Source organism: Corvus hawaiiensis, chromosome 2 (genome assembly GCF_020740725.1).
Source record: "Corvus hawaiiensis isolate bCorHaw1 chromosome 2, bCorHaw1.pri.cur, whole genome shotgun sequence".
Classification (NCBI taxonomy): domain Eukaryota; kingdom Metazoa; phylum Chordata; class Aves; order Passeriformes; family Corvidae; genus Corvus; species Corvus hawaiiensis.
The window spans coordinates 116,916,649-116,935,933 of record NC_063214.1 but is presented as its reverse complement, the minus strand read 5'-3'; the positions used below and the strand labels follow the sequence as shown (position 1 = coordinate 116,935,933).

The window sequence follows — 19,285 nt, the reverse complement described above, 5'->3', positions numbered from 1 at the left end:
TGCCAGTTCCTATTTCTCCAGTTCAGTTCACTGCTTTCCATTTCTCCCTGCTGCCCACAGCCTCGCACAGACCCTGCAGAGCATCCTGGTGGGAGGGGAGGGCAGAGCCCTGGCAGTCCCTGAGCCTTCCCTGCTGTGAGACACCAGAGTTGCACAGAGCAGTAAGTGCCCTTTCACAGGCAAGACCTCTAAGGGAGATTACTTCACCCTTCCAAAAAATCACATAAATTTTGCAGTAAAATTTTGCCCAAACCAGCAGCCACAGCTTGACTATCAGGACCACTTTATTTCCCATTTCTTTAATAGGCAGCTTTTCTTCTTGATCATAAACCGCTTAAAATTTGATGCTGAGATCGCGCTGGATCACTCAGTTCAGTCTGATTCGATCTTGTCATCTTCACTATGAACTGTCCCTACAATTTGAAACAGAAACATCACAGCTACATTAAATACCAATAAAATTATGTGCAAGTACAAAGATTAACTCATTCTAACTTGATTTTTCACAGCATGATCCTATCCTCCTCATCCACATAAAAATCATTCAGCCGCAAAAGGCCCTTGAGCATAGCATGACATTTACAGCATCTCTGACTGTTTCTTGTTTGTTTCTCATAAATTTCCTTTGGTAATAACTTAGTCACTCAGCAACACTCTACAGCACACACATACATTACATGATTATCTCATATTTTATACAACACACGTTAAAGTAATTAATTTTCCCTGGCAAATGTCATACCAGTTAGTTCATCGTTAGGAGCCAAATATTTGTGCAACCATTTGTTACAAATATATGCACAACCACACAACACTTCAGCTCCCTGGTATTTATTAAGTGTAATTTAAAGGGACACTGTTGATGTTGTTACAGTCTCAACTTTCATGGTAGTTTTTGTTCCAGTTGAAATTCCCTTAATTATTGAACATCAACTCATTTATTTATTTATGAACTTACCTTGCTGCACCGTTTATCACACAAAAATAAATATGGTCTTGCTGTGGTGTGGAACATGCTAGTGACCAGCAAATGTCTGGCATGGCAGAAGGCTTTCTTCTCTCGTTTCATCTTTATCCTTTCATTGACAAGATCTGGAGTTTGCCCCATCTTTAAGGTAGAAATACAGCAAAATAGGTACCTCGTTCATAGAAAGAACTGATTTTAATCACAAGCTCAAAATGAACTCCAGGTGAAGAGATTTCTTTCTGTGCTATCACAGGTTGCCTCCAAACAAAGAGACAAAACCCTGCCAGGACAGCGGCTCAGATTTCAATGGATGGAAGGCAAGTTAGCCATGAAACATCAGGATCAGTTGCCTTGAAAAATACATTTTAAGGGCATGAAACCACCTCTGATAGACAGTGAAGTCTGCTTCTCCCATCCTGAAATTAGGTCTTACCCATACTCCTCACACACTGATACAAAAGCAAAGCCCTTCAAAGTGCATTTAGAGAGCCGAAGAACAGCAGTGGAGCCGTGCAGAGAGAAATTGTGCTCAGAGAGTCGGCAGGCTGAGCCAGACGTCTCCATTCAAGCTAACAGCCCAATAAATCCTATTCCCTGAAGATCACTTATTCTTCAGCACGTTCAATCAACAGGTTTGGAAAGGAGGACCCGACACTTTTCTCACTTATTTTGGCCTTCTATGAGAAAAGCGGCAGTGAAGAAAAGGAGCAGAACAAGTGGGAATGAGAAGGGGCAGGAGGAAGCACAAACGTAAGAAAGCAGAAAGGCAGGGGAAAGAAATATTGAGAAGAAATATTGAGAAGACATAGCAGAGGAAAGCAGAGATGAGAGTGACTGGAACAGTGCAGCACATTGGTGAGAGAGAGTTCTTTTAAGTTATTGTGCATTGCTACTTTTTATTGAAGGGAGACGCACTCAGACTGGAACAGAGAGAAAAGCAGAGCTGGGAGTTCAGGAGAAACATGAACTATCAGAAAGGCAGAGTGCCAAAAAGTCTGGTTCACTAAACTTGGCCAAAAGCTGAAGGGAGATGTGATTGCTATCTGCCATTATGTAAGGAGAAGACATTGGACAGCAAAAAAAAAAAAAAAATTACATTATTCAAAGGACAATGCCAAAACAAGGATCAAAAGGATCTGTTTCCCAAGAATGCCCTTAGGCTGGAAGTTAGAATAAAGTCCTAATCAGTAAAGGAATTAGGTTTGGGGTAAACCTCAATTCCTAACCTATTCATAACTGACCAATTTCAGCTGGTTTTGAGAAGCTGGTATTGACCAAGACTTTTGATCCATACAGATGACCCAGCTATCATTAAGACAGAGCTTGATTAAAAAAACAGTTTCTGGTGTAGTGCCTGCAATTGCCAATGTCTTGGTCTCTGTGACAAAGAGGATTACAGTCACTCCTGTTCTGCTATTATCCTGGCAGGCTTCACCAGTTTTGAGACCACTGCTTGGAAACCCAAAGTGCACTTGCTGCTTTGATAACTTAGACTACCTTAATTTTTTTCCTATGGACAATGAGCTATCATATTTGAAGCAGAATGGATGAATTCTCAAAGCAGCTTTGATCTGTCCTAGATCCTCAAAGCAGCCTGCAAGAATAGCTTGAAAGCTTTTTATTTAAAATAAGTGGCATTTCCTCCCCTCTCATTTCGAAATAGATGCTGAATGCAGGGCAAATTCTACTGTCAGCTTGATCATGAAAGCAAGTAGAATTCTAAACCGGCCTTGATCAATAGCAGTTTCTGGTAATTGACTGTAATCTATCTATCTAGTTATTGCCATGGGAATTTTAAATATTGTTGGTGGGTTTTTTTGTTGTTGTTGTTGCATCCATCAGCTGCAGAGATGAAGCTTGAAAATGGAGGATGGGAGAAGAGGGAGGAATTGATCAGTCATGCAGCCTCAGCTGATGGCATGTCCTCAAGGCAACTTGCAAGACTTGGGGAAACGCTGACAGAATTTTCCTGGGCAGAATGGAGCAGACTGGTAGGTCTGGCTGAACAGAGCCAGGGCTGGGGTTTCTTAGCGGCTTGCAGTGCCTCATTGGCTGGATGAGAGAGCTTTGGTAGTGGGCATGGAGAGTCAGGCTACTGGCAAGTTACACCCCTGGTGGAAAGCAGGAAAGGTGTATTGACACTTCTGCTGAGCCAAACCCCTGTTTTTTGTCAGAAAGGCAGCATGAGAGGAAAGCCAGGAAATGTTTGTGACCTGCATGAGTTCAGTCCCATCGACATCCCAAAGAGGTCAGGAGTGAAGGAAGGAGAGTAAGTACAGTCAGGAGGGTAATAGCCACCTCCCTCTTTTATTGTGCCCACAGGTGCAGCTCCCCATTTGTTCTGCAGTGTCTGACAGAGGTTTGGGTGCTGCACTTGACTGACAGCAGCATTTCCCTGACTTTCATGGGACTGCCTGGGGGTGGTTGCCCTGTCGGGCTGTGAGAGTCACTGTGCCTCCCTGCCTCGGGGGCTTTGTGTTCCCAAGTGATTTATCTTCACCCTAAAAGGGATGTTATCTGGAGGGAGGAAGGCATGCTTGGATCTTGCAGAGGTGACACACAACTGGGAGGCCTCAGCTGCACTTTGGCGTGTGGTTACGTTACTGCCAAGCTCCATGTTCATACTTCGTTCCCATCGGTGTTAGGAGTGTTACTTAAAAGTTTTTCCAACTCTTCCCAGCAACTGCTGCATGCTGTATTAAATGCATGTCTATAGCTTAATTGAGAAAAAAAATCTGCATTCCTCTCTGAATTAAATTAGAGGCTTTTCTGTCGGGTTCATTTTACCAGTGTGCCTGCATCTCAAATCAGCCCACATAAGGAGGGTGAAGAGGAGCTGAACAGCTACTCCCTGCTGCAGATCTCACTGAATATATGCAGCGGGGGCAGCTCAGAGGTATCTACCAGGCCCAGAATATTTCTCTTTTCATGTACTTTCAGAGGTGTGGGGGACAGAGGAAAGCAGCCCCCCATAGTCCCCCTGACTTCCATGACACGGAAGTCAGGCTGATTGCAAATATCCCCTGAGAAGCTCACACCTTATGTAAAAGAGCTGGGTATCAGATGAGTAGGAACTTCAAAACACTTCAAACAGGCACAGCAAAGTGAAACTTGCCCACCGAGCTTGTTCTGTGAGACAGAGCACTTCTTCTATCCAGTTTCCAGAGGCTGAGGAGGTTGTGAGATGGGATGGTGGGGTGGGGACACAAGGACAGGAAAACCAGCCTGTTGCAGGGCCCCTCACCCACAGGGAGTGTGCCAGGGAGGCAGCACCTGTGGGGATACTGTGCCTCCATCCCTCATCCCTGCCCAATACCTCTGTCCCCAAAGGGCATGGCACATCTCACTGAGGGGGCTCATGGTGGAGCAGGCTCAATTGGAGCAGTTGGCCATGGAAAGGTCATTCCAGCTAAGGAAACCTCCCAGTGAGACCCAAATGGCTCTAACTGTTTTTCTGTTCTCCTCTCCCCTATGGCATCATCAGGAGGAAAACGTTACAGGCCATGAGATGTGGAAATTCACACTTTGCCTTCCTGAGCCAGTAGGCAGCTGCAGGAATAATGCACCAAGTATCCATGTGGTACATGGCCAGCACAGATCTGTGGGCACAAAGGTGCCAGATTTTCCCCATGTGGGTTGTCTGGAGCACTCCACAGCTGCAGCCCAATGCTGTGGTCTCACCATTGTTTCCTGGCCACTGAAGAAGTATGTTCATGGGCTACGTGTTCATTGACTGGTGAAAACAAAATGAATGAGGTAATAAAAGACACGGGAAAACATAAGGAATCAATATTTCTAGGACAGTTCATTGATGGTAGCAGCTGACCCACAAAGTACCACAGTGCACAGCCACATTGGGGTTTGCCCTCCTTCCCCCACCATGGGCTGGCCAGGCAGGGCTGTGTTTGATTCCCCTAATCCAATCCCCTATGTGACTTCTGCAATGCCTCCCACAGCATTCAGTGTTTTTCTAAGACAGGCCTAAGGAAGAGGGTATTAATAGGTAGTAATATTCTATTCTTAATTTCTGGTACCTAATTAAGTGTATGCCACAGTTCAGCTTTGATTCAGGTTTCAGTGTGCTGTATGACGATCCACATAGGGTCATAATTCACTTTAAACTGGGAAGCCTGGGAACAATCTGATTTTGGGCAGCCCAGCCTTACCATGGCCTGTAAAACCAGTCCCAGGAAGAGGATGAAGTCACAGATATGGCAGAAGCAGAGATATGTCTTCACAGAGAAGCAACACTAAATTATGCTGATTTTAGTCAAACCTTCCTGGTCTCCTCTTCCTTCTAAATTTTCCTATTTTAAACTGACAAAACTTTATCAGACCTGGCCTTCCACTCAGACAAATGGTCTAAGCCTGGAGCCAGAAGCATTTGGTCAGAGTGAAAGCCAGTATTTTTTTTTTAAATTAAGCCTCTTTGGAAAGTTTTGCCTGGCTCAGTTTACAATTTGTACTCCCCTACTCATTTAAATTTTGCCAGTAAAACTCAATCCCAACACAAAGAGAGTAGAATAGCTGTCTTTTTATCACAAAAGCAGAGTTTTCCATGTTTTCCCCAGCTTTAGCTTCCCTCCTGCTTTCTCCCTCCTTTGAACTGTACAACTAATGCAGTCCTGTGTACATCCACCACTATCATCTGCACAGTACTCAGAACACACAGTTAATTTTCTACTGCCAACTGCTTACTGTTGTTGTCATTAACAATCTTCATTTAATAAAAAGCTTTTATCAAAATTGGTTTTCCTGGAGTACTTTCATTTTTCCCAGAAAAAGCATTAAAATTAATTTGTTTTCACTCAGTCTGTGCTACTGAGTGAATACAGCAAGGAACAAAAAAGATAAACATGTGAGAGAAACCCCAAAGAGAAGGTAATGTTGAAAGAAGCAATTGTGTTCTAAAGTAGATTATACTCTTTTTTTTTTTTTCATTTGAAAGAAAACAAAATTATTGAAGACTGGGAGAAAACATCAAATTGCAGTGGTGGTTTGGTGCACAAGGAGGTTGCTCCCCTTCTCTACAGTTCCCTGTGGCTTCTTCACTTGGGGAGGCAGAGGTGCAGAAAGATTTGACCTTAGGATTTAGGGACAATTCACAGGATTTTCTGCTGGAAATGCACTGGACTCTACTGATACTCTGCATTTCACTGACCTTCCTCCAGCAGGGCTGCTGTTTCCTTTGCATGTTTTTCACATGCAGCCTCTGCCCATACTGCCTGAAACCTTTGAGCAACAGTTTATTATTGATATCAGAGGGGATATTCAGACATTTCAACCACCCAGTTATGCAATGAGCCACAAAAACAGAACAGGAGATAATAATTCCTTCCTTCCTTCCTTCCTTCCTTCCTTCCTTCCTTCCTTCCTTCCTTCCTTCCTTCCTTCCTTCCTTCCTTCCTTCCTTCCTTCCTTCCTTCCTTCCTTCCTTCCTTCCTTCCTTCCTTCCTTCCTTCCTTCCTTCCTTCTTTCCGAATTCCTTCCGAATTCCTTCCGAATTCCTTCCTTCCGAATTCCTTCCTTCCGAATTCCTTCCTTCCGAATTCCTTCCTTCCTTCCTTCCTCCCTCCCTCCCTCCCTCCCTCCTGAATGTCTAGCAAAAAAACAAAACCAAAACCAACAAAACAACAAATCAACCCCAAAATAATTTTCCCTGAACTGACAGTTTCAGAAACTGGAACATTTTTGGCTAAATTCCAATTCAGAGAGCAAATTCTGCACAAGTGCTCCCAGGGGCCTGGACAGGGTGTCCCTCCCAGGCTCGCTCAGACTGAACACATCATCCATGCTCTTCCACGAGCCTCTGTTTGAGGGAGGAGGGATGACATGTTATGGGAATTTCATGGTCTGATGCATCATAGAGTATGAAATATGGCAGGGGAGATCCACTCCATCCATGAGAATAAGGACATTCAGCAGCTGAAGTAGAGCTCCTCTGAGACAGGGTGATGGCAGATCAGAATTGGAGTATTTCAGTTTAAGCAATTTCATCCATAAACTAATTTTTCTGTAAAAAGCCGTTCTAATTAAAAAAACCCATATTAATGAACAGCTTTACGTAAAATGGAGGAACATAACATAGCACACTTGCTGTTCTCTGGAATTGGCTTTGGAAGTGATCTGGAATGCATCTTCCCTTATTAACAAGGAAAATGTTACTTCCATTAAAGAAAGAAACAACCCTTCCCCCTGCCAGCCATCCGTGAGAAACTCTCACTGTATTTTGTGTTTGAAATTTAAATTTCTGCATAATACCACCCACTGTACAAAATGAATGTGATTAAAATGATGCTTCCTCTAATTTTCAATTAAAATATATTTTAAATATTTACCTTTCCACACTAAATGCAAATGCAGATGCATAGTACAGCTCTGGGAAACCAGAAGGTGGAAACCCACTGACCCAGTTTTGCCATCCCGGTGGACTAAAATGCAAAAAAACCAATAAAAAGCTGTAAAAGCATCCCACCTCCCCCTCCCCCAAGCCTGACAGGGCCCCAGAGTAAAATGTGCTGTGTAAAAGTCACAAAACGGAAAACATTAAAAATTAATTGGTGCAGAAAATGGCAAATGGGGTGAGATTTGCCCCATCTGTGACCCTGGTTCCAGAGGTATTGGGGGGCACCATGTCCAGTGAGGTCACTGCTCCTCACCAGGTGGGAGAGAGCAAGGGAACAAGGCAAAGATTTGGGCCTGAGGTAAATTTTCACAGAATCCTTTAGGATGGAAAAGACCTCTGAGATCATCGAGTCCAACCCATGAGCAATCACCACCGTGTCATCCAGACCACGGCTCTGAGTGCCACATCCAGTCTTTCCCTGAACACCTCCAGGGACGGTCATTCTGATGTCTTATCAGCCTTTGTGAAAAAATTCCTCCTAATGTCTGGCCTAAACCTCCCCTGGCACAGCTGTTGACTCTGTTCTCTCCTCCAGTCACTTGTTCCCTGGGAGAAGAGCCTGATCCCCACCTGGCCACAGCACCCTTTCAGGGAGCTGTAGGGAGCAGTAAGGTCACCCCAGAGCTCCCTTTTCTCCAACTATTGAGAGATGAGTGATGAAAAAGGCCACACATTTTGAAAAATTAAATAAATGGACATAGTATGTGCTAGTGTTGGATTTAATATGTATTTAGTATTCAGTAAATAATGATGTATAATAAATACTATATAAATATATGTTTCATAGATATATTTTAGATTTCATATATTTATGTATTTTAATACATATTTATATATTGTAGTATGTTTATGTAATACATATAATATGTAATATATAATATTTAGATATATTTCTATATTTATACACATTAATTAAAGGAATCTATGAAAATAATAATGAATTTATTTCTACTTCACTACCGCTGACTCCAGGCCCGCCCCCCTGCACCCCCCGCACTTGGTGGGGCCGGGGCTCCTGCGGAGAAAAGCCGGGACCTGCTTGCATCCCCCCGGGGCATATCCTGGGATGGAGCGGTTCGGGATGGAGCGGTCTGGGATGGAGCGGGCCGGGATGGAGCGGGTCGGGATGGAGCGGGTCGGGATGGAGCGGGCCGGGATGGAGAGGTCCAGGATGGAGAGGTCCGGGATGGAGCGGTCCGGGATGGAGAGGTCCAGGATGGAGAGGTCCGGGATGGAGCGGTTCGGGATGGAGAGGTCCAGGATGGAGAGGTTCGGGATGGAGCGGTTCGGGATGGTGCGGTCCGGTATGGAGCGGTTCGGGATGGAGAGCGGTTCGGGATGGAGCGGTCCGGGATGGAGCGGGTCCGGGATGGAGAGGTCCGGGATGGAGCGGGTCGGGATGGAGCGGTCCGGGATGGAGCGGGTCGGGATGGAGCGGGTCGGGATGGAGCGGGTCCGGGATGGAGAGGTCCGGGATGGAGAGGTCCGGGATGGAGCGGGTCCGGGATGGAGCGGGTCCGGGATGGAGAGGTCCGGGATGGAGAGGTCCGGGATGGAGCGGGTCCGGGATGGAGAGGTCCGGGATGGAGAGGTCCGGGATGGAGAGGTCCGGGATGGAGCGGGTCGGGATGGAGCGGGTCGGGATGGAGCGGTTCGGGATGGAGCGGTTCGGGATGGAGCGGGTCCGGGATGGAGCGGGTCGGGATGGAGCGGTCCGGGATGGAGCGGGTCCGGGATGGAGCGGGTCGGGATGGAGCGGGTCCGGGATGGAGCGGGTCGGGATGGAGCGGGTCCGGGATGGAGAGGTCCGGGATGGAGCGGGTCGGGATGGAGCGGGTCGGGATGGAGAGGTCCGGGATGGAGAGGTCCGGGATGGAGAGGTCCGGGATGGAGCGGTCCGGGATGGAGCGGGTCGGGATGGAGCGGTTCGGGATGGAGAGGTCCGGGATGGAGCGGGTCGGGATGGAGCGGCCCGGGATGGAGCGGTCCGGGATGGAGCGGGTCGGGATGGAGCGGGCCGGGATGGAGCGGGTCGGGATGGAGCGGTCCGGGATGGAGCGGGTCGGGATGGAGCGGGTCGGGATGGAGCGGGTTCGGGATGGAGCGGTCCGGGATGGAGCGGTTCGGGATGGAGCGGGCCGGGATGGAGCGGGTCCGGGATGGAGCGGGTCGGGATGGAGCGGGTCCGGGATGGAGCGGGTCGGGATGGAGAGGTCCGGGATGGAGAGGTCCGGGATGGAGCGGTCCGGGATGGAGCGGGTCGGGATGGAGCGGTTCGGGATGGAGAGGTCCGGGATGGAGCGGGTCGGGATGGAGCGGCCCGGGATGGAGCGGGTCCGGGATGGAGCGGGCCGGGATGGAGCGGGCCGGGATGGAGAGGTCCGGGATGGAGCGGGTCGGGATGGAGCGGGTCGGGATGGAGCGGGTCCGGGATGGAGCGGTCCGGGATGGAGAGGTCCGGGATGGAGAGGTCCGGGATGGAGCGGGTCGGGATGGAGCGGGTCGGGATGGAGCGGGTCCGGGATGGAGAGGTCCGGGATGGAGCGGCCCGGGATGGAGCGGCCCGGGATGGAGCGGGTCCGGGATGGAGCGGGTCGGGATGGAGCGGGTCGGGATGGAGCGGGCCGGGATGGAGAGGTCCGGGATGGAGAGGTCCGGGATGGAGCGGTCCGGGATGGAGCGGGTCGGGATGGAGCGGTTCGGGATGGAGCGGGTCGGGATGGAGCGGGTCGGGATGGAGAGGTCCGGGATGGAGAGGTCCGGGATGGAGAGGTCCGGGATGGAGCGGGTCGGGATGGAGCGGTCCGGGATGGAGCGGGTCGGGATGGAGCGGGTCGGGATGGAGCGGGTCGGGATGGAGCGCCCGCGCCCGCCCGCGCGTCTCCCGCCCCGTGACGTCACGGCCGCATGACGTCAGCGGCGCGCGGTCTCCGGGCGGCGGCGGCAGCGGTTGAGGGGCGGCCATGGCGCTGCCGCTGCTGCCCGGCTTCTCCCGCCGCCGCAACGTGAGTGACCGCCCGGGCGGCCTCCTGCCCGCCCTCCTGCCCGCCCTCCTGCCCTGCCCCGGAGCCGCGGGGGCTGTGGGGGCCGTGCCGAGGCGGTTCCCGGGGGTGGCGGGGCCGTTCCTGCCGCCCCCGGCCCCCGTGGGTGCGCTGAGCTCCCCCGGCCTTAGCGGCGGGGTGAGGGTGCTGTGCGGCCGGACGGGAGGAGCTGCGGCTAAAGCTGCGCCGGGGGAGGTTCAGGCTGGACATCAGGAGGAGTTTCTTCACCGAAAGGCTGATTAGACATCGGAATGGGCTGCCCAGGGAGGCGGTGGAGTCACTGTTCAGGGAAAGCCTGGACGTGGCACTCAGAGCCATGGCCTGGGTGACATGGTGGTGGTTGGTCATGGGTTGGACTCGATGATCTCAGAGGTCTTTTCCAACCTCATTGACTCTGTGATTCTGGATCTGACAGCTGCTGTGGGGCAATTTGAGCTTTTGTTGCAGCTCTAACAGAGCAAAACAAGGAGAGACAGATACCCTCTACATAAACCAAAAAGGCCTTTCAGAGGGGGCAGTGCCAGGGATGCTGATGTGCTGTTTCAGGGCTGCCAATACCATTAATGCAGGCTAAATAGACAAGATGCTATTTTTATCTTAGCAAAACCAAGAGAAGGCTGCCATCACTTCTTTAAAGTTTTTTGTCAGGGATAGGTAGGAATTCACTGAACACACTATTGTAAAGCGGAGCAGGTGGTAAGGCAGGATTTGTGCACAGCACTCTAGCTGGTGCCTTCAGGAGGCAAACAAAACAGTGTATTTTAACATTTTTAATAATGTTGAAATATCTGGAAGAGAATCTGCCATTTTCACACTATAAACGTGTTGTGGCCAAGGTTGCCCAGAGAAGCTGTTGATGCCCCATCCCTGGATGTGTTCAGGCCAGGTTGGGCGGAACTCTGAGCAGCCTGGTCTAAGTGGAAGGTGTCCCTACCCATGAAACGGTGTTGGAACTGAATGATCTTTAAGGTCCCTTCCAACCTAGGCCATTCTATGATTCTGTGATACATATGTAGACACAATCAAAGCTGCCCAGGTACAGGGAGCATGAAATTGTGTAGAAATACGTGGACTCCCAGCCTCACTCTGTGTGTCAGCACTGCACAGGTGTGTGCAAACACAGGACCTCTTGCAAGAGCAGCTCAGCCAAGAAACTAAGGATCTTTCAGGCAGCTTCTCCCCTGGAAACAGCTGGGTGCTGTTGTTTTGGAAGGGGTTAAAAAAAAGGTCTGGTGATGAATACTCAGTCTCTTGCTGAATTGAGATTTGTGTTGTTAAGGGTTGGTTGTGTGTATAACACTTGAGGTGGCTGCTGAGTGGGCATATCAGCAACGCTGGAACTGGTGTGTGCCATTGGTACCTGCTGGGTGGAAGCAGAATAGCTCAACTCAGTGATATCTGTGGCTTTATTGTTCTCCAAACTTCAATTTACCTGAATTGATTTAATTTAACTTCATACGCTTGGGAAGAGTTACTAACAGAGAGTGTTGAGCACCCCATGCTGAAGTGCATACAGTGAGTATGTTATGAGAACCAAAGGTGTGAAAGCTGTCACAAATTGCCATGAGACAGCATTGTAAACCCATGGTTAGACCCTTGTTTGGGCTCCAGATTGCTCTTTTTGTTAATCCTTGAGACAGTGGAGTTAATAATGCTAACTCACCTCCACAAATGAGAGCCTGAGAACAACATATTTAAAGGAAAAAAAGTGTCATTGCTATAGATAAAATGAAAAGGAAGAAAGGGTTTTCACCTGTTAGGACACTGAGCTTCACCAGCAGCGCCTCTTATTGCGTGGAAACAACAGTGGCAGAGCATTCCCTGAGGAAGGATGCACAGCGGACAGGGAATTGCTCTTCCAGTCAGCCCTTGGTTTGTAATTATGGGTATTAATTCCACTCATCACTGTTCAAGCTCCTAGTGAAATCGTCTTGTCTCTGCCCCTAATGCTTCCACCTGCCTCATCTGTAGGCCCACAAAAGGCAGTGGAGGAGGAGTACATATATGTTTTGTCTCCCTTGGGTGTGTTTGATAAGGTGGCTGGGCTGCCTCCAGAAAATCAGAGCTTTAAGATAGTGTTCAAAATCAAAATTACAGTAGTTTGTGTACACAGAAGTCCATCCATCAAATAAACCCGCTTCACCTCTTTCAAAACAGAAATCCAAAGATCTGCTGCTCATCAGCAGTGCCTGTGTTTTTTTGTTTGTGGGTAATGAGGAGATCTAACAATACAGGTATTTTGAGCATGTGGTGGAAACACAGCATATAATAGGTTTGCTCCATTACTACAAGAAGAAGTTTGTGCATTTGGAGCCTGGACTGTGTTAGGGATGGCACTGGTTACAAGTACTCATTTTATTAGTGTCCCTGGTCTGCCTCCCATTCTCAAAAGCAGCTGCTCCTTCTGATACTGGATTGATGTCCTTGCCTATGTCAACAGCTGAGGAGTAGGGTGAGAAACACATACTCACGTGGGTCAGATTTGCCAAGTGCTGGCTGACCAGTGTTTTTTCTTGCCTGAGGTAACGTGCCGGGATGACTGTTTGAAATCCCTCTCAGAGAGAAAATTCCGTGCAACAATTCTGCATGGCATTTCTTAGAGAATCAAACAATAAGTTTATAGATCTCAGGAGGAAAACACATCCTTGAAAAAACTGCAAAAAATTCTGTTGAAAACTTCAGTGGCACAGCAGAAATTCCACATCTTCCTTGTTTATTGCAGAAGCTTGGAATAGCCCAACTATGCTACTGTGGCTGTCTCTATGTTTCCTGCCCAAAATATTTTCTGCTGCTCTGTAACCCACAAAATAGGACATTAGTTTTTCTTGACCAAGAACATTTGCCAATCTCTTTATAAGTAACTGTGCCTGCTGTCCTTTCGTCTTTCCCTGGCCATCTTTCCTGAACCCTTCCACTACCCCTCAGCCCTGATCTTCCAGATTTCTGTCTCTGTTCACTACCCCCAAACCCAAATTTTCGTGTAGCTGCCCCTCATGGCTGCATTTTTATCACTTTCCTTTATCCATCTGTTGTCTTCTCCCGGGCAGTAAGAGCAGGCCAGAATCACAGAATGGTTTGGGCTGGAAGAGACCTTTCAAGGTCATCCAGGCCAATGCCCAGAGCAGAATACCTTCTACTAGATCAGGTTACTTAGGGCAACCTGACTGTGAGTGTTTCCAGGAATGGGGCATCCACCACCTCTCTGGGCAACCTGTCCCAGTGTTTCACCACTCATTGTAAAAAATTTCTTCCTTATACCTAGCCCGCATCAGCTCTCTTCTAATTTAAAACTATAACCCCTTGTCCTACTGCAAGGCTCTGCTAAAAAGTCTGTCCCCATTATTCTTAAAGTCCCTCTTTAAGTACAGAAAGGCCACAATAAGGTCTCCCTGGAGTCTTCTCTTCTCTGGGCTGAGCAACCCTAACTCTCTCTATTGTAGGAGACGTGCTCCAGCCCTCTGCTAATTTTTGTGGCCCTCCTCTGGACTTGCTCCAATAGATTCATGCCTTTCCTGTGCTGATCCAGGCTATTGGTGTTGATGCACCTTGTTTTGTGATGTTTTTAGAGGGGCACCAGAGTTGCTGGGAACAATGTCTTAGGGTGTTCCTCCTTTGCCAGAACCACTTAACCCCTGAGCAATCCTGAGACCTCTGCAGCAAACTAGGGATGATAGAAGAGTTGAAAATCAGTCACATGAATTTGACTGGCGCTGTAGTGTGTGTACACTGTAATGTGACTGGAACAGTCAAAGTGTGTAGCATTTGCATTTATTTCCATCGCTTAGTTGAAACAGCCAGGAGACTGTATCAGCAGCCTAGAATAGTTCAGAAATGCCACAGTTCATCCTGATAAAGGATTTGAGCAGGACATCCACAGTGCAGCTGCTGTTCTCAAGTTGGGAATTACAGATGGACACTGGGTACAGAGCTGGGCTGCCACTGCTGCCATAGCTCCCTCTGGGACTGAGTTAAAAATGTGGCTTCTGGGAGCCCACTGGGGGCTCTCCCATCACTCCAGCAGCTGTGCTGGGAGATTTCCAGCTGTGTTTAGTTCAGCTGGAATGTGCATCTCCCTGGGGAGTTTGCTGTGACTCTGTATTACAGAGCAAGATGGAGAGAGCACAATGCAGCTTCCCCCAAGGACTGTAGGGGCTGAGTTTGCAAAGCCAAGGGCTGCAGTCAGAGAACCCTGACCTTTGTGTTAGTCACTACTGAGTGGATCCTCAATATTTTTCAGGTGCACCGCACAGAAAATGTCCAGCTTTGTTCAGCAGATCCACAGCCTGCTCAGCTGAGCTGCATTAGCACAGCAGACACATTCAAGCTCTTTCTCTGCTCTCTAAAAGATTTCTTTTAGAAGTCATTTAATATCACTGTGGAGGTGGCATGATGTTCTGTCACTATGTTAGGCTGGATTTGGTCTGAGTTCATTAGCTGAAGTTTCCCAAATGTAATTTTTCCCTTTTGTGATCTTCAATTATAACTAATCTTTTTGTTAAACTTTCTATTTTTGTTGTTGTTTTTGGGGTTTTTTTAAGAAATAACTGTACAGACTTTTAGAAGAGATTACTTTGTCTATGGATCTAGGTACTTTTTGGAAGAAGGGGATAAGTAATTCTGTGATTAGGAATCTAAAAGAATCTTTTTGTCAAACCCTAAAAAGTTACAAGAATGACCCAAAAGATTCTTAAGAGAATTGGAGCTGTTTCATTACATATTTTTCATATAAAACTTTAAGGATGTTGTGATTTTAGCCCTAAATTCTGGAAATTCCAGCAGGGTCAGACCTAGATTTCTTTGATGAACACCTTGCCATACCGTTGCTGCTAAAACCCAAAAACATATGAACAGCAAATGCTTCTAGAAGAAGCTTTGAGGACATGAAAAGCTTTCCTTTGCTCAGGAAAACTGCCACTCTCACTGTGCTGTGCTAACTGTGCCTTTCTCCCTAACTCATGCTTTGGTAATAGAGGGAAAATAATTAAATACTTGCTGTGCCAGAAAGTGGATCTGTTCTGTAGCACCTTCAGTATAAATCAGATGTTTCTGCCTAGAAAACCTCCTTTTAAAATTCATCTTGGCTATAGTTATTGTACATTTGAACTGATAAATGCAGAAAGCTGCCTTCATTTCTGACTTCTCCCCAGCTCTTTCTCAGCTTACAGAGGAACAAAATTATTATAAAAACAAAGAGAAGAAGAAAGGGTAGTTCAGTAGCACCCACAGGAGAGGGGAGAAACCATCCCAAGTGCAGATGTGTTACAAAGCAGGTGCCAGCCCCTATCAGTGCCTGGCTGTTCGAGATTCCAGGAGAGAGCCTGTGCTCGCTTCTTGTGGGAGAGGTGGGATGACCACATGAAGCCCTGCTCCTGATGCCAAAATGTCAGTGCTCACACTGAAGCATGACATTTTATATCACAGCTCACAGAGCTGTGCTGATGTGAAATATTTAATTTTGGGCATTATTCCTGCAAATGTGTCTGGTTTGAGCAACGCTCTGTGGTAGGGGGATCCATGAGCTACTAGTCTGCATACAAACATTTGCTTTTACTGATTTTCTCTTTTATTCAGTAACTCTTGTTCTTGAGTTATATCTTGAGGAGTTCTTTTCTGTGTCCTTTGTATTATTCTCTAAATTTTGGTACTTTCTGCATGCTCTTTTCTCTACCTTTGTTCAAAACACTGCTTACCTTTTAAGTATCTCCTTTGGGGATGTACTTCCATAGCTCTGTTGTTTCTGTCCCCACTATGTGAATCTTATCTCCTTTGCAGTGACTGTTTCAAAGGCTGCTGGCTAGCTCAGCTTTTTTTAACCTAAGCAAGGGTATAGCCATTGATTATCATGGTATTAAAAGGAATGATTTGTAAAAATAGTAAGTATTCCTTTTCATACTGCTGTCCTTGCAAAAGTGGTGTGCAAAAGGATTTTAAGCAAGGTTAAGCTAAAGCAGTGATTGAGCTGTTTGTGTCAGCAGCTCTCTGTCCTGTGCCATTGGATTTGGAGCACCTGGAGGCAGGTGAGCAGTTCAGAGGGTGACCCTCATTGTGCAGGAGTTCCTACAGACCAGTGTTGATTGTTCTGTGCCATGAGGCTGGTTCCCTGCCTTTCAGGCTCCTCTTTCATACTGGCAGAATGAAATAACTGCTGGAGTACTTGTGGGTTTTGCAGCTTCACGCTTGCACTTGTTCCCAGAACTGCTCTGCTGGATGTGTGTTACGTTATCTTGGAGCACTTGAATGTTGCCATCATGAAAAAGGATTATTTGTACCATTTTTTGTCTTATGATATTAGCTTAGAACTGTCTACACCTTTTGGGGGAGTAGTGGTTTACACATATGCATGTGATAATCAGTGATGCCCAGTGTTCCAAATGGAGTGGGGAGGCAATTTTGTCCTCCTGCTACTTTACTGACATCCTGCTCTGGTGCTGCTGTGAAAATTTTGCTGTCCAGCAAAAAATTTTTTTCCTCTACCCAGGACATTTACTGTGCTCACCCATTACATCAGTTCCTCCCACTTCAACCTCATCTTCCCTCATGTTCCCCCAGTCCCAGGCTGAGGGAGGGCACAGCTCTGATGGCCTCTCTCTCCCCTTAATGGGTGTGCCAGGGATGCAGTGGCCCCTCTCTGCTTTCCCAGATAAAGTATTTTGAGGATTTGAGAGGGCAAGAAAGGGAAGAATAGCAAAGTGAGAGGAGCTAACAAGTCAGGATTGTGGCTTACGGAAGGAATTTGAGTTTTCCACTGGCTTTTCCTATTTCCCTGTCCTCTCTTATGAGACTGATATGTGGGGTTGTTAGGGGATTGCTCCCCAAGCCAAGCTCACACCAGCTAACTCTGTTGGAGAGAACTGGCCAGAAAAGCAGGTGGCTCATTAGGAGGGACATTCCCAGAGACAGGAGTGATATTTATGTGAGCCCAGAAGCTTTTCTGTGTCACTTGAAGACTGGCTCCAGCCCCAGCCAAGAAATTCGAGTGGGAAAGATGTTTTTTTTTGCAGTTGGTTGTTCCTATATTTTTAAGCATTCCATCCTTAATTGCCTGAAAAATTAGTAATAGTATAGAGGAATCACCACAGAGACCTTCTTTTGATATACTCCCAGATGGAATTAATGTCTGTCTTTTGATTCAGGTCCAACCTCCCAAAATTCAAGTGTATTCACTAGTACTAGAGGAATTTATTTTGCACTTGGGGATGCAAGTGTAAATAAGATCTTTGACATGAATAACGAGAGCAGGCTGTTCTCAGTGCTGCTGAACTGTTGCCATTTGTCCTCTGGAGAGCTGTAGGAAAGGCCTTTCCCCTCTACCTTTTACAACAGTTCTTGGGAGTGACTTGATTCTTTCTGTACCATCTACCTCAATCCTTGTGGCAGGGAAGGAGTGTGGGGGGTAAACGTCTGGTACCATCCAGTGTCTCAGCCTAGGTAAATTACTGGAATATTATTCCATTTTTGTCTATAAGACTGGCAAATTGACCACTGAAAAATGTCACTTCACTTGCAGCATTCCAGTTGTTACAGCTTTTTAGAGTCTGTATTAAAAGTAAATACAGAGAAACTTTTGCATGATTAATCCTCCTTGCCTAGATGGTTAGCTATTATAGATTTAAAAACAAACACACAGACAATTTTGTCTCCTTTTCTTCTGAACTTTTGACAGATTGGGGGAGAAAAGTTCCACAGGTCACAGCACTGTGGTTACAGCAATAATGTTCCTGTGCTGTTTGAGGATAAACGTGGAATAGGAGGTGAACTGTTACCTGGTCAGACCCTGAAACCTACAAACAGTGTGTTTCCTGAAGCAACAGGAAGTGATGCTCCTGCTTGGATAGCATTTGATAAGCAGGTATGTAGAAATCCATATACATCTTTTTTTTTAATGAATAGTTACAATATGACAGAGTATAACAATGAAAATCCATTAGTCAGATATTTCAGAAGATTATTTTGTGCATGGAGAAAAAGCTTCTAGATAGACAAAAAGAGTGGTAGCGGGTTTTTTTCATTATAATAATATGTTGGACAATTAATATAAACATGTATCATGCCATAAAGAAAGATATAAAACTATTTCTGTATTGGGATACATCTCCTACAGGATGTAATAAAAACAAGGGAGTGGGCAACATATTCCTTTTTTGGGAAAATGATGACAGTAAGGGAATAATTTGGTAACCTGGTAAGGATGAACATAAGGTAAACCCCAGTCCAGGAGAAAGTGTGCATGGGCAGTTGGCAATCAGTAAACTCAGTGGAGTGCTATATGCTTGGGATTCACTCATGCCATCATGCTTGCTCACACATCTGTGTGATTTGTTTATGTGTAATAGAGTATGTCTCATATTGACACAGGAATTTAAAATTAGGTTTTGGTTTTTTTCCTTTTTTTGCAAGAATGTAGTGACACCTTTAGAGAGTTACCAAATAACTACAACCTGTGATGACAGGAATTTTATAGCACATTGTTGTTGCTTTCCATGTTTAAATTTCCATTAAATTCTACTTAGAGATGTTTTATTTCTAAAACAAAAAGCCTACAATCAGGGAAGGAAAATGATCCAGAAAAAGGAATCACTCAGCAGAGCGCAGAAATGTTGCATGACTAAATGATTACAGTATTTAAATATTGGGAAGAAAGGCAAATCTCATAATTTTTGCTTTAAAAGAGAAGCCATGCAGGTAATTGCAGTACAATTACACATTCATCTTTGGCAGACCAGAACTACAACAAGAAAATGTAAGCCTTGAACAGATCAAGTGCCTTTGGTTGGCTTCGCCTCTGAGATCCCTGGTATTGCTTGCACAGCAATGTGCTCGAGTATGAACTGGTCCAGTGTGCCCAGGTGTTAAGGCTTCAGCCAGACCTGG

At 46.6% G+C, this 19,285-nt stretch overlaps 2 protein-coding genes across 2 annotated transcripts in view; both read left to right on the top strand.

The window, feature by feature from the left end:
- The first annotated feature begins 7,599 nt into the window (after positions 1-7,599).
- LOC125321174 (spidroin-1-like) lies at positions 7,600-10,268 on the top strand. Its single transcript, XM_048293568.1, has 2 exons — positions 7,600-7,671; positions 8,346-10,268. Exons 1-2 carry the CDS (start codon positions 7,600-7,602, stop codon positions 10,266-10,268), a joined length of 1,995 nt encoding a protein of 664 aa, XP_048149525.1.
- Positions 10,216-19,285, top strand: part of EFHC2 (EF-hand domain containing 2) — a 71,147-nt gene continuing 62,077 nt past the window's right edge. The window contains exons 1-2 of the mRNA XM_048289745.1: positions 10,216-10,378; positions 18,078-18,263. Of these exons, the coding sequence (XP_048145702.1) occupies positions 10,337-10,378; positions 18,078-18,263 (228 nt within the window). The 5' untranslated portion in view covers positions 10,216-10,336. The remainder of the gene's footprint in view (positions 10,379-18,077; positions 18,264-19,285) is intronic.